Here is a 12662-nt window from a genome sequence, read left to right as displayed (position 1 = left end):
TTTTTTTTTTTTTTTCTTTTTTTTTTTTTTTTTTGGACGTGCTAAATTCAGAACCCCGGTTGCCATAGTAACTGTGAATGAATGTTCAGGGTTGTTCTTTTTTTTTTGAACAGTTGCAGATTGTGGGATGCGGGATGGCACTTCGCTTTCGAGCGAGGTGGTTAATCCCACTCGAGCGCTGGATGATCGTGCTGCCAAATTATCTGTAATGGTTTTGATAGCATGTCTAACAGCTGTTAGGACTTCTTGAGATCTTGTTCAAATTGTGTGTGTGTGTGTGTGTGTGTGTGAGAGAGAGAGAGAGAGAGAGAGAGAGAGAACTTTTGAAGTTGTGAGGATATCTACAAAAACATGGTCATTTTGCCCTAGCAATTTAACTCCATAAAAATGTGTGACCTTTTAAGGCCATAATAATATATAATGACCTCCGTTATTATTACTCATGGCCTTTTAAGACAAGCTTTTAAGCACAGCGCTTTAGGACATCTTGGAAGCCTGTTGTGGAAAATACCGAACGGTGTTCCAGAGAAACATCCAGAAACGTATCTTGGATGACTGTAACGAGCGGAATTGGATGCTGTGATGTTCGACAGGATCTTTTATCCCCTAAATGAGGCAGGAAGTCGGAGCGGGTTGGCATGCTGGGAGCCTGCACTGTGGATTTCAGCTCAGTCGGGTGCTTAGTGCTCAGACTCTCAGGGAAATCTCCTAGTGTGTTTTGGAAAGTCAAAGAAGGCAGCATTTGTGGAAGAGTTTAGCAGAAATCTAGCGTATGTCAGCGCGATTTCACATCTCATCAAACTCACGGTCGACAGGGACTACACACATGACACAATCGATCACTTCAGAGTCACATACTGTAGACCAAACCGGACTAGATTGCTCATGGCGTAGCTCAGTACGATGCTAGCAGGGGTGAAGAAGGGTGGAGAAAACGTTATTTCAAATTATTGAGGATCTTGGGTATTCCGATTATTTGTCTTGGACCTAAAGTTCTCCAGAAATAAATTAAAACAGAAAATAAGGAAGAAATCGAATAGGTGATGTGGGAATATCCAATCAGCTTGGTGATATTATTGGTTATAAAATGACTGACGCTTCCCCTGGACACTCACAGATATCGTGAGAGTATTGTGATGCGGTTTATCATGACATTGAATTTCTGTCATCATTTTGAGCAACAATGACATGAGATTTGCAGCGCCCCCTTCTGCCCGTGTCACTGGAGAGTACTTGCATACGCAACATGGATGCCGCATGTATCCTGCAGTCGTTTGGAGCGTCGCTTGTGTACGTTCTCGGAAATTAACGCTACGTGTCTGTGTGGTGCAATACCAGAGTGAGCAGCGGGGGCGCTGTAGTACCAGATAAACCAGATAAACATAGTCTCCATTTTCACAGAGATTCTTTTTAAGTACAGTAAACACCAGGTAACAATTCGATATTTGATGAAACCACTGAATCCGCTATGATACGATTTGATATGATTCGATTTAGTATCCTCCGATCGATGTGTGAGCAGCTTTGCTCAGACTCTCCGGTAGGCCTACCATTTTTTTCGGTAATAATTGATGTATAGTTGTTGCGTCGACTCATTTCAGTCGTTGTCTTTTAAAGCGATGCATCAGTGCTGCTGCTGTTTCTTCTGTTTTCGCAAGATGAGCTATAAAGTCGTCTCCTCCACCCTCGCCATGTTGCCGGTCACGAACGTTTTAGCTCTAGTCTGCCCTCTAGTGGATAGAGCTGTTAATGCTTCGAATACACACAAGTTACGCAGGAGACTGTGTGAGCAATGCTGCTCATGTAGCAGCTACGCGTGCACACGTGAAGATAGTGAAACTGAACTATATTTGCAGCTTAATTTCTTTAAATCTATAATATTTGACTTCAGATCTGTGGTTTTTCCCCCGCAATATTAGGACGTATCGTTCTGCCATATCCTCACATCGCTTACTGGTGTTTATATACAAGGCTAGTCAGATATTATTGTGAACATCATGTCCTGAAATCTTCACATACTGACAGACTTTTACATCTTGAAGCTTCTGGAGCGAAAGGAGACTGGGTTGTTCGTCACATGACCTTAAAAAACCAGTTGTTGTGACGTTCAGTTCCACAGCAGTGACTTTAAGGAATAAATGTGTGTGTGTGTGTGTGGGCACATTGGATTTATCACTAACTGCCTTTTATACCCGCTGTGACGCCAGGGCCCTCCGTTTCCACGGCAACGGTAGCTCTGCGCTGATTCACACTGTGGCAGAGGAATTCTTTAACGTGGGATTTTTCGCTCTGTGCCGTGTGAGAAATCAGGGAGAAAAAACTCTGTGTTACATGTGTCTACGCACACACACACACACGCACACGCACACACACACACACACACACGCATTAGAGCGAGAACAACCATGTCTCAGCTGACTGACTTGGAAATGATGTACAAAAATGTACATTTTTGGTTTGTTTCAGCTCTCTGAACTCTGCGTTAAGGTCAGATTGTGTGAATTGTTCTAAATCTGTGATGTGGAACATGTGGATTATCTCATGGAGCTGATCTGAGTCTGAGTTTGTGTGAGCGAGTGGAGTTGAGACAGATGTTGTGATACGCAGGGAGGCATCGTTAGCCCAATCGTGCGAGCTCACACCGGCAGCCTCATTAATTATCTCTGCCCACTGTGCTGGGGGTGTGTGTGTGTGTGTGTGTGTGTGTGTGTGTGTGTGTGTGTGTGTGTGTGTGTGTGTGCATGCGAGAGAGAGAGAGAGAGAGAGAGAGAGAGAGAAAGAGAGAGAGAAAGAAAATGCTTCATTTCACCAGTAAAAGCCGACATTCTCTATTTCTAAAATAAAAAAATAGTTCAATTTAAATCATTTTTAACAGTTTTAAATTTATTAAATTTCAGTGATGACACTGGGATTATTATTCATTTTTAAATATAGAAGATATATTTATTATTATTGCTTCCTTAAAGTGAAATGTCTGGCAAAAAAAAAAAAAAAAAGCCCCAAAATATTCAGTATAAATTATAAGATTATATACAATTGATCATTCTTTCTTGATGGGATTAAGAAAGAATTTTAATGTACATCTTTTATTTCAGTTTTGTTCAAATACAAATTCAGTCTTCTTGCTGATGAAGGAATCAAGAAGCAGGTCAGCGAAGAGTCAAAATCGTACTGTATATAGAAACGCCAGAACGAATAAAGGCTATGGAGAGCTTTAAAAGGCCTCCTAAACTCCTCAATTTTTCACCTTTGCTTTCATTCGTGAAGAAAAAAATGACTTTAATTCTAATTTGAGTGTACAAGTGTAAACACTGGTGCTGCACTGATTACGCCGCATTCTCATTCTTATTTATTTTCAGAATTAAAATTGAAAGTACAAAATTGATTTAAAAACATAATTTATTTTAAAAAAATTAAAACTGTAATATGAAAGAAAATTATATTCTTATTAATTATCTCTGCTGAGTGACTAAGATTTCCATCGTCATAAGGTCAGATCTTGAAAACTGACTACTGTATAGGGTTTTAGGGTCTAACGTGTGTGTGTGTGTGTGTGTGTGTGTGTGTGTGTGTGTGTGTGTGTGTGAGAGAGAGAGAGAGAGAGAGCGCGACATTGAGATATGACGTAAGGCATACCGAGGCTGGAAGAAAGACTTTTTAGGCTATATGTCATAGCGTGTGACCTCTGACCCTGCAGGTGCCTCAGGACGAGTGGGCGGGGTTCCCCATGGGGAAGGAAGAGGACATCCCGTGCAGGCGCATGCGCAGCGGCAGTTACGTTAAAGCCATGGCCGAGGACGACAGCGGCGACTCGGATGGAAGCCCCAAACCGTCACCCAAGATGCAGGCGAGACGAGCCAGCTACCTCAAAGCCACGCAGCCGTCACTCACCGAGATGACCACGCTCAAGTAAGTGCAGGTTTCCGTGTTTACGCGTCTAGCCGGCGTCTAGCTACCGCGATGACTGCCTTCATACGCATGATATGGATATTATCTTGCAAAACTAAATATTTCATCATGTAAATCGATAACCTGCATGGTGATGGAAGCTAACTGTCTTAACAGTGTTAGGTCATTAAACCCCGCCCCCCCGGCCGAAAAATATGCATAACATTTTGCACAGCGTTTCAACATTTTTCCTCGTTACCTGACCCCGCCCACATTGCGTCACCGGCGATGTCTCCGCCTCTTTTGACTACGAATCAAGATTCTTTTGCACGTTAAGTCTATATCGTCAGACGTGGATTTGCGCGTGCGGTACAGGAATGCCGAGGCTCTGTAGGAGAACCTCGCTCGGTGCTGATTTCAGTTAAGGGTCTCGGCAGAACGGCTCGGTTCCTTTCTTTATTCGCACCGTTTTAATTAACAGCGTGCAGCCCGCTCCGTAGAGTCTATGAGTAATTACTCTTAATTTCTTTGAAACTGCAGCACTGACACCATGAAAGCACTTTTTTTCGTGTTTTGACTCCGGAGGTGTTGCAGGTGGGAAACTCTCTGCGTCCTCAGCAGGACCCGAACGGACTTGCAGTATTATTGGTGTGACGCGTATCCAGTGTGTCTGGTGTAATGAGAACAGTTTTCTATAAACGCTACACCAACAGAGAAGTCGACGGTTCCGTAACCGGATAATTAGCCAGAGCTGCGACGTCAGTGTCAAAGCGAATAGAGATTTAAATCGAGATTTTATCATTTCTATGCAAATTAGGTACGACCCCGTAAAGCGACAAATCAGAACGATCGGGTGCAGGACAGGCCACACCCACAAGGCAGGTCACCTGCTATTGTAAACATAAGGTTTCAAAGCACTGACACTGGAGACTCCTTGGTAAATATTCAGGATCAGGAATCAGCTAATGGATTGAGAGGATTGAGGTTTGCTTGTGACATCATGTTTAATGGAAATCCAAATTCTGTTCAAAATGACACAAACTGATCTACGTGACAGAGACATGAGGCTTTTGCGGGGGCGAATGGCCTGCAGCGCTTTCAGAGTGTGTGTGTGTGTGTGTGTGTGTGTGTGTGTGTGTGTGTGTGTGTGTGTGTGCGTGTGTGTGTGTGGCTTCCACTGATGTTTGGCCTGCTGATGCTGATGCTGCTGCAGCTGGAGGCGATGTGTCTGTCTGTCAGCTGTGTGTGTGTGTGTGTGTGTGTGTGTGTGTGTGTGTGTGTGTGTGTTAACTGCGTGGGTGGCCTTAAACGAATTTCTTCTCACTTCTTCTCAACTCTCTCTCTCTCTCTCTCTCTCTCTCTCTCTCGTTCTCTCACTCTGAACGTAATGCGGGCCTTAGCACGAGTTTGTGTTCTCACAATTCACACTCGCTGAGGAAGTGACGTGAACACGGCGACGCCACACCGAGCATGTGCCGTGTCGGGGGAGAAATAAAACCCTCCAACTCCCACATATCCTCCCGATCTGTCTGTTGCTTTCACTGGGGATTTCACAGCTTTAAATGTTGATGAAGTCAAAGCTCTGTAAACTCTCCTACATCCGCTTTGCACATCTGACGCCTGGTCCGTCTCAGCTGGGGCGACCGCTCACGGCAGCTCTATAAATAAAATATCAGACTGTCAGCGGATCGTGAAACGCAGCGTGACGGGCATTAGTGCATGTTGTTGTCCGATTGCTGCATTTTGGACAGCGATAATCCACGTAAACGTCCGCATGTTTATGGAGAGCTAGTCTAAAATGTTGAAAAGACTTCGTTTAAAGGTCCATGTTCCAAAAATCCACTTGTTCCGTTTTTTTTTTATTATATTAAAATAGCTTTACCGTATGCTTTCTATATTAGCTGATGTATATTTATATCTCCTCGCTGATTATGTAAATAATATATTATAACATGAAATGCAAAATAATGTTCTTTCGTTAGGAGTTAGAACAATAATAACATGCAGAGAGTCATTTGGGAGCCGAAAGAGTCGACTCTTATTGGTGATTCGAGTCAAATGATTTGACTCACTGAAAAGAGCAGGAATTCCTATCGCTATTACCTTCACTTTATACAGTAAGAGCTGGTAGTGGATCCTTTTCTCAGAATATTTATCACATTAGCATGTGAATTTTGCCAATCGTTCAATGTTTCTGAGGCTCCTCGTGTGTTTTGCCTGATGTTCTCTCTCCGTCTCTCTACAGTATTTCTACAGAACACTCCCCGAAGCTGCAGATCAGGAGTCACAGCTATCTGCGAGCCGTCAGCGAAGTTTCCATCAACAGAAGTATGGAGAGTCTGGATCCTAAAGCTCTCCTCGCCTCGCCTCAATACCGCTCGCGCAACGAGAGCTACATGAGGGCTATGAGCACCATTAGCCAGGTTTCTGACCTCTGACCTCTGACCAGCACCTCTTCTTAGATGCACGTATCGGTAATATTTATTCCCTGTTATATATTTGCTCCTGAAGGTGAGCGAGGTGGAGGTGAACGGTCAGATCGAGGCTGTGTGTGAAAGCGTCTTCAGCGAGATGAACGCTCAGGCGGTGGATGCTCTGGACTTGCCGGTTCCCGGATGTTTCCGGATGCGGAGTCACAGCTACGTACGCGCCATCGATCAGGGATGCTCGCAGGACGAGGACGGACCGTTACTGCCCGCATCACCGCCACGGACCACCACCACGGTCCGGACCATTCAGAGCAGCACGGGTCAGAATACACTACTCTTCAAAATAATGTTTTTTTTTTAGAGCGATGCTATCGAAAAGACGTTCAGATCTTTTCTTCAGAAGCAGAAGAATGTGTGAAAGCATTACTAGTGGGAGATGGAGGAGGAAGGGGGCGAGGCTGTCAGAGAGTTTCGGTTAATATCAGCGAGTTCAGAGCAACTACGCAGATGTCAGCGGTTCCAGATTCGATTGGGTTAGGGTTAGGGTTGCAAACTGATGCAAACAGGGTCAAGGTCACAGCAAGGTCAAATGCCCCCAAAATATAGTGTTTTTCTTCAATAACTTCCTTCCTGTTCTAGTGTTTCTGACGCATAATTAGTAGCACGAACGCCGTTGGGGTCGAGTTCTACTTGTTGAGGGGCAACTCAAAGCGGCGTCCTCGGATTTTTTAAACGCGGAGCTCCTATACAAAATGCGTGAAGGTTGCCAGGTCTGATACACTCTTTTAAATATTCCTTTTTTTTTTTTTAGATTTCTCCGGTACAGACGAACCGTATTTTGATTACATTTCCCTAAACGTTATCCTTATGTGTAAATGTAAATCCTTATGTTCACATTAGAAAACGTTTACCTAGCGTGTTGTGACTGATATTTTATTTTAATTGACGTCAGTCCATTTAGGAAAAGTTGAATCGAGGTTTAATTCTCAAACGTGAAAGTTTTTTCTTTCCTGGTCCTGCTTTGGTCCTTTCTACCTCACACAGCTTTCACAAATCCCGGTACTGTACTGCTGCACCACTGTGAGCGGGACTCGGTGTGAAATTAAACAGAACCCGTCGAACGTTTCCAGCTTTAACTGCTCCCTCAGGTCGGGGTGAATCGGTGGGATTGATAGATGAGCGGATATTGATACGTTGTCGTGGTTACATGCAGAACAGGAAGTGTCTGATCGGTTGTATTTTACAAGCGCTCAGGATGGTAAGGGAATAAATATTGATGGTTGCTGATTGAATTGGGTTTAAATGGATGAATTATTGAGTGCGAACGTGAGAGCAGCTAAACGTTTTCAGTCCTAACGACTCGCAGATTGACTAAACTCATCGTCCCCGAGCTACAGAGTGCGAAACCCGTGATAAATCAGGAAACACTGTCATTTTTTTATTCTTTATTGTAACATGAGACATTTTATGCAAGTTTATGCGTTACTTTAAAAGCGCCACCAGCATTAATTTGTGTGTGTGTGTGTGTGTGTTAGCAGGTTAGCTTGTTAACGGTTTTCTAGCGAGCTTTGACGATGTTCAGCTAATCTTTCTTAGCGTAAACTTGTATGAGTAATTATATTGTGGGTTAACGTACTGTATAGCCAGCATCCCAAGTTAGGAGCTGAACATCTCAATCTGGCAACCTCAACACACTCAGGATTCCAGTGAAATAGAAAGGAAAAGTTGTTGCGTAAATATCGATTCCATTCACGACGAGTTTGAGACTCAACACGAGCATAAAAAAATGATGAAATTACACAGGCGTTATTATTGATTATAACGGGGATTTTTTTAAGAGTTTGATCTTCCTATAATCGACGTTTTTTTTAATTGCTGGAGTGCTATTTTTACTGTTTGCTGTAAGAATGTAAGAATGATTCTTCGCTGAGGGGTTTGACCTTCAGATCCACGACGGAGGCACTCGAGTTTATTCACACGGAATACATTCAGGATGAAAACCGATTATTAACGCGCTGTAGGAGGAGCAGCAGTCAAGGTGCGGCTTCTGATTATCGTGGCGCTCGTACGCCGAAGAGACGTCGAGAGAGTCATGGAGTGGATGAGGGACAAACTTGTTTTCATGTTTAATTCTGAAGTGCTTTTCTCTTCACGAAATAGCTGCGTGTTTAGAGTGTTTGTTCTGCGTCGTGTTTGATTTCTGTCACGGGATAAGTGTTTATCTTTCTTTTTAATAGAATAGTGTCCATATGAATTAGCCCCTGGCGGAGTTAATCATGTTTTCGAACATGAAAATAGTACATTTCTTGTAAAATATGGTAGACATTGTCCTGATTTCTTGGCTCAAGCCATACAAAGTAGATACTTTAGCCACGCCCTTTCGAATTAAACAAAATTTGCATAATATGCGAAACCTTCTTTTGGCGATCTAGCATGTCGGTGTCAGGAACGTCTTTTTAAGCAAATATTATCCACGTGAATTGACCGCTGTTTGGCTCTACTCACGTTTTTTTAATCACGTTTAAAAATAAATGTAATATACCGTATGGTATAGATTAAATCCGATATTTTTCCCTAATTTCTTGGCTCAATCCCTAAAACCACAAGACGACAGATTCCGTCTCGAGTCCGTGCCAAATGATTCATTAATTCCCTGATGCGGTTATGAGCATGTTAGCAACATGTCGGCGTTAGCATGAGTATTTAATCATTAATAAGACGCGGGTGGATGCCGCGTGACAGGTGGTGTGCGCCGGAAATGGGATTCGCAGTAATAAGCGTTATCATATGGCTTCTCACCTCACGCGCTCTGAGAAGACGTGTGTGTTTGTGTATACGAAGGCATGACCTTCTGCTCATGAAGCACATCCAGCTGCCCACACCACACGCTCCCACCCTGATGTATTATGGGAAAAACTGACAGGTCTGACATTGAGAACATCGCCCTCTACCCCTCTGGCCGTCCCAAAACCCCAGCTGAGAGCCCAGACGTGGCGCAGACTCGCCATCTGCCCCCGATACAGCCAACACCATCGACAGGGTCAGAGCGGAAATGGGGATTTTCTTTCTTTCTTTCTTTCGTTCGTTCTTTCTTTTAGTATGCAGGAGAGCCTTTCTCACACCACTGACTCTTTTTTTTTTTTTCTTCCCCCAGACGTTCTGATTAGACCAAAGTTTGGGTGGACGATACGACAGTGTGATATTATCGCGATACCACAGGACGCTTTTCTGAGAATATTGTTGGTATCATCAGAATTTCTACATCAACAAAGCGCACTGTTATTCCAACTGACAAGTAGCTCATTGGACGTTAAAAACAACCACGCAAACTCATGTGAAGGAAATTAAGGTCATTTCCAGGACTGTTTGTGTGTGTGTGTGTGTGTGTGTGTGTGTGTGTGTGTGTGAGTGAGCAATTAGAGGGATCTGTCTCATGTTATTAGACACACACACAGGATTGGGTTCACAAATACGTCAGGTTTAACCTCACATGACCTCCTTCTTGATGTAAGACGGTTCCTCGTGTACTTCCTGTCTGTGGGACTGAAATCATCAGACTTGTCTCCAGATATCTCTTGACGGCCGTTTTACCGATCCTCGTGCGACGTTAGCATTAGTTAGTTATACGGCTAATGTTAGCGATGCTTTACAATGCCGCTACTCAGATCATGGAGGTAAATAAATAAATAGAAAGAAATATATGTAATAAATAAATAAATGTGAAAGCGTTTTGTTATGGCTTTAGCAAGGCTCTGAGTGATACAGGAAACAAACAAAAAAAAAAACTAAATTCGCAAGACACCGTAACAGAATAGTACGTAATATTTACGAAATTCTAAACACATTGTGGCGATCGTAATGAGGTCACTAACTGCCCCGGTCTCCATTGCAACCTCTCTCTCTCTCTCAGTATTTACATAACACTGCACATTAGACTCATTCCAAGCTCACTCCCTCTGTAATTGGTCTCTTCCTGGTGAACAGTGAGTCATATCCGACTGCGTTACACTCAGCGGCGTGTAGGCGTTTCCGCAGACTGGCCACAAATAACCCTTTCTGGGCCCTTATTCATGCGTGTTCTTTGTGAGATTGTATTTATATTTCTTTTAACTTCCTTTTAATAAGAGCTATTTATATCCGGGAGGACGAAGTGACCACTGAACCGTCGCTGCCTGTTCCTGCAGTACACCTGTATGACCACCAGAGGGAGCATGTGTGTAAATATAACTGTTAATCATGATATACAGGACTTAGGACCTCAAGCTGCTTGTAGTTAAAAAAAAACTTAGGTATTTTAAAATTTATTGTTAAAAAATAATAATAAATACATTATAAAATAAATAAATAATGGAGCTGGTCGAAATTTCCAGGTTTATTGTATTTGTTCGTTACAGGAACTCACTGTTTATGAGTTTATATTTAATTTATTTTATTGTGTTAATGTAACAGAGTTCTGTTTACCTCTGTAGGCGTGCATTTATTAAACATAATTAGCAAACGCTAATAACTGCGCTGCAGTTTGGAAACACATGCTGGCAGTGTGTATTATGTTTCTATATTAATTCACCGTACAGGTCACTAAAGATCTTTAATTATTGATTGTATTCCTTGCTCTGTTGTGCTGCGTGATGTACTCCCACTCCTCTGTCCTGTCTTGTGGAATGGAAAGACACCACCACAGGAGCACCGCTAAGCTGATGATATTTAGGCGGTTTATGGTTGATTTATTTTTATTTCTATGCTTTAATAAACTCGCACGTTTTTCCTCGTGCTCTAAATGTAGTCGCTCAACCACGATGTATTTGGCTAGTCTGTCTTCACCGTGCAGCTGAACGCTGGAACGTTATGGGAGGGCGGCCATCTTGGAAAACGCACCCAGGGTTATGGTGTTGTTTTATGGAGTCTAATGATGCGAATTGGGACGGTGTTTATTTATGGGAAATGTTTTTGTTGAGCTCGACTCGTAGCTCCAGCGTAAAACTATGGAAACAAACATCAAATGCTGAACATGTCTCCGCTGATCCACTGCGTTTTGTAAAAAAATCTTAAATGGTGTACATTTAATGTTTCTTTCGCTCAACGGCTCCTTTAAAGCTGGAGAAGTGAAGCAGAGAGAAATTGGGAAGAAAATCTCTGAAGCTGATGGAGTGTGTTTGCCTCGGCACCTTATCTCTATTGCACACACTCAGCTTGTGTGTGTGTGTGTGTGTGTGTGTGTGTGTGTGTGTGTCAGCACCATTGAGTGTGTATGCGACGTCTGTGTTTTTTCACCCACTGGAAGGCTGGACCTTAGAGACTCTCACTGAGAGATTATTTCAGCCACACAGTCACATACTTCCGGTGTGTGTGTGTGTGTGTGTGTGTGTGTGTGTGTGCGCGTGCGTGCGTGCCTGTCTACCCACTGCCTCTTAAATAGTGACCGAGTAAGAAGGAAGTGTGACATTTCTTATGTCATGTGTGAAACGACGAAAGAATGGAGTGAAAAAGCGTCTTTGCTGTTTTCTGACTCTTTTCTGCCCTCTTGTGGCTGTTCCGAAAAACTGCAGCAGAAAATTCAAATGAAGAAATGCAATGCCTCGTTAAGGGCTTCCTTCCATTTCCTCATCTCTCTCTCTCTCTCTCTCTCTCTCTCTCTCTCTCTCTCTCTCTCTCACACTCACACACACACACACACACACACTCACACACACACATACACACACACACAGTACACTCATGTTAACACTCTCTTGTAGCACACAGGCGTTGGGGATTATGTCGTGTTTAATGTGGGGTTTGAGGATTTTCTCCCTCCTCGTAGTGAACAGTTTGTGAAACACATTTGGATGATGGGATTCGATGGAGCTTTAATAACACTTTATAAATAACCTCAGTACAAATTCCATTATTTCTGGGGTTTGGGTTGTTGTTGTTTTTTCCATACGATTCACTTTGTATTCTTTAAACCAAATTTATCCTGTGTTTATAAAAGATGTTTGATTGGTTGATTGATTGATTGATTGATTGATTGACTGGTTGTACTGATCTGCAATGCTCTATGGAATGTTATGCGGAAAAGCATGTCCCTACGGAATGTTCTTAATATTATGAAATGTGGATTATTTATTTATTTATTTATTAATTAAGGGGTTTGTTGTAGGTAGTGACAGGTACATAGTGTCCTTACTGTAAATCTGAATCTTTAATATGACTGTATATCATGAATCAGTAACACCGTGCTGATGAATATTCGGAATGCCGGCGTCTGATTGGCTGAACTGTGTGTATTGCGCTGCAGTGTCGTCGTGTATCACCACCTATAAGAAGACGCCTCCACCGGTGCCTCCGCGCTCCTCCACCAAGCCC

The 12662-nt window shown here is 42.9% G+C and overlaps 1 protein-coding gene across 3 annotated transcripts in view; it reads left to right on the top strand.

Moving 5' to 3' along the window:
* The window catches only part of dlgap1a (discs, large (Drosophila) homolog-associated protein 1a), a 64286-nt gene that overhangs the window by 45058 nt on the left and 6566 nt on the right, over positions 1–12662 (top strand). For all 3 annotated transcript variants that reach the window (XM_053651294.1, XM_053651295.1, XM_053651296.1), the window contains 4 exons: positions 3698–3909; positions 6134–6311; positions 6400–6637; positions 12595–12662. The exon at positions 12595–12662 is cut by the window's right edge and continues 354 nt beyond it. In XM_053651294.1, the coding sequence (XP_053507269.1) occupies positions 3698–3909; positions 6134–6311; positions 6400–6637; positions 12595–12662 (696 nt within the window). The remainder of the gene's footprint in view (positions 1–3697; positions 3910–6133; positions 6312–6399; positions 6638–12594) is intronic.

The sequence above is a fragment of the Ictalurus furcatus genome, chromosome 20 (assembly GCF_023375685.1).
Source record: "Ictalurus furcatus strain D&B chromosome 20, Billie_1.0, whole genome shotgun sequence".
NCBI lineage: Eukaryota > Metazoa > Chordata > Actinopteri > Siluriformes > Ictaluridae > Ictalurus > Ictalurus furcatus.
Note: the sequence above shows the minus strand (reverse complement) of the source record. Positions and strands in the feature narration are given on the sequence as shown.